The sequence below is a fragment of the Fulmarus glacialis genome, unplaced genomic scaffold (genome assembly GCF_000690835.1).
Source record: "Fulmarus glacialis isolate BGI_N327 unplaced genomic scaffold, ASM69083v1 scaffold27438, whole genome shotgun sequence".
NCBI lineage: Eukaryota > Metazoa > Chordata > Aves > Procellariiformes > Procellariidae > Fulmarus > Fulmarus glacialis.
This window is the reverse complement of record NW_009228021.1, coordinates 1-1,169: the sequence shown is the minus strand read 5'-3', so window position 1 is coordinate 1,169 and position 1,169 is coordinate 1. Positions and strand designations below refer to the sequence as shown.

At 61.9% G+C, this 1,169-nt stretch overlaps 1 protein-coding gene across 1 annotated transcript in view; it reads right to left on the bottom strand.

Moving 5' to 3' along the window:
• The window catches only part of LOC104080837 (complexin-2-like), a 1,066-nt gene extending 932 nt beyond the window's left edge, over nucleotides 1-134 (bottom strand). The window contains exon 1 of the mRNA XM_009583360.1: nucleotides 26-134. Coding sequence (XP_009581655.1) covers nucleotides 26-56 — 31 coding nt within the window. The 5' untranslated portion in view covers nucleotides 57-134. The remainder of the gene's footprint in view (nucleotides 1-25) is intronic.
• Nucleotides 135-1,169: the final 1,035 nt, after the last annotated feature.

Below are 1,169 nucleotides of genomic sequence, written 5' to 3'. Positions count from 1 at the left end.
TGTGGGGGGAACAGCACCCACTCACCGCCCAGCGCTTGCTTCATGACGAAGTCCATGGTGCCGGTGTGCGCGTGCGGCTAGGCCAGTGCCCAGCGCTCATCCACTGCCGTCCGGGCTTGCCAACCGGGGCCACCTGTGTGGGCAGAGAGGGATGCGGTCAGGGACGCCGTGCCCAGGGTCCCCACTGCCCAGGTACGAGGGACGGGACGGTCCCTTGGGCTGCAGGACGCACCCTCTGCATCTCCAGCCCCAAATGCCTTCCAGGATGGGCAGAGGGAGATTTTGGGGTCTGCAGGCAGAGGGTGGGCAGATCTGCCTGCTGGCAGTGCCTGCTCCCCTTGGCACCCTACCCACATCCCTGCTGGCCTTGGGGACCTGCAGAGGGACTTTCCATGCCAGCACTGCCCTCGGTGGGGCAGCAGGAGCCCTGGGGTGCTGCCTGGGGGCTGGTGGGACCCACCACCCACCGCGTGCCCCTGCTTTGAGGGTGGGGGGACAGACCCTGCCTGGGGATGCCAGAGCAGCGCAGCTGGACACGAGGTGCTGTGCGTGTATGCGTGTGTGTGCGTGTGTGTGTGTGTCTATCGCAATGCATGTGCTCTTTAGAGGGATGGAAAACAGGCTGTTGGCAGGTTGTGACAGTGTTTGGGGGCTGTAAGGATTGTAGGCAGCAACCTGTGACTGTGTGTGTGATCCCCATGGGGTGCTGGGGATGGGTGACAGTGTGCCGGACGGAACATGTGTGTGTGCACGCCGTGTTTGCATGCGCTGTGTGTGTGAGCTGTACGTGCAAGCTGTGTTTGGTCAAGAGGTGTGTTTGCGGGTGGCCGCAGGCTGTGTTTGCATGAGGGGTGTGCGCGCGCGCGCGTGTGTGTGTATAAGTTTGTGGGGCTGCAAGCTGCATGTGCCCACACGGTGTGCAGGTTTGCAGCCTGTTTGCAAGCTTTGAGTATGTGCGTGCCTGAGTTTGGGGGTTTGCAAGCCCCGTGGATTTGTGTGCAAGGGCTTGCAAGGTGGGTGGGTGTGCGCGCAGAGGTTTGCAGGCTGTGTTTGTGTGCGCTGTGTGTCTGTACTGCGTGTATGTGTTTGCACGCTGTGGGGGGGTTGTAGGCTGTGTTAGTGTGTGTGTGGGGGCTGTGTGTGCAGATCTGTGGGTTTGCAGGCTGTAC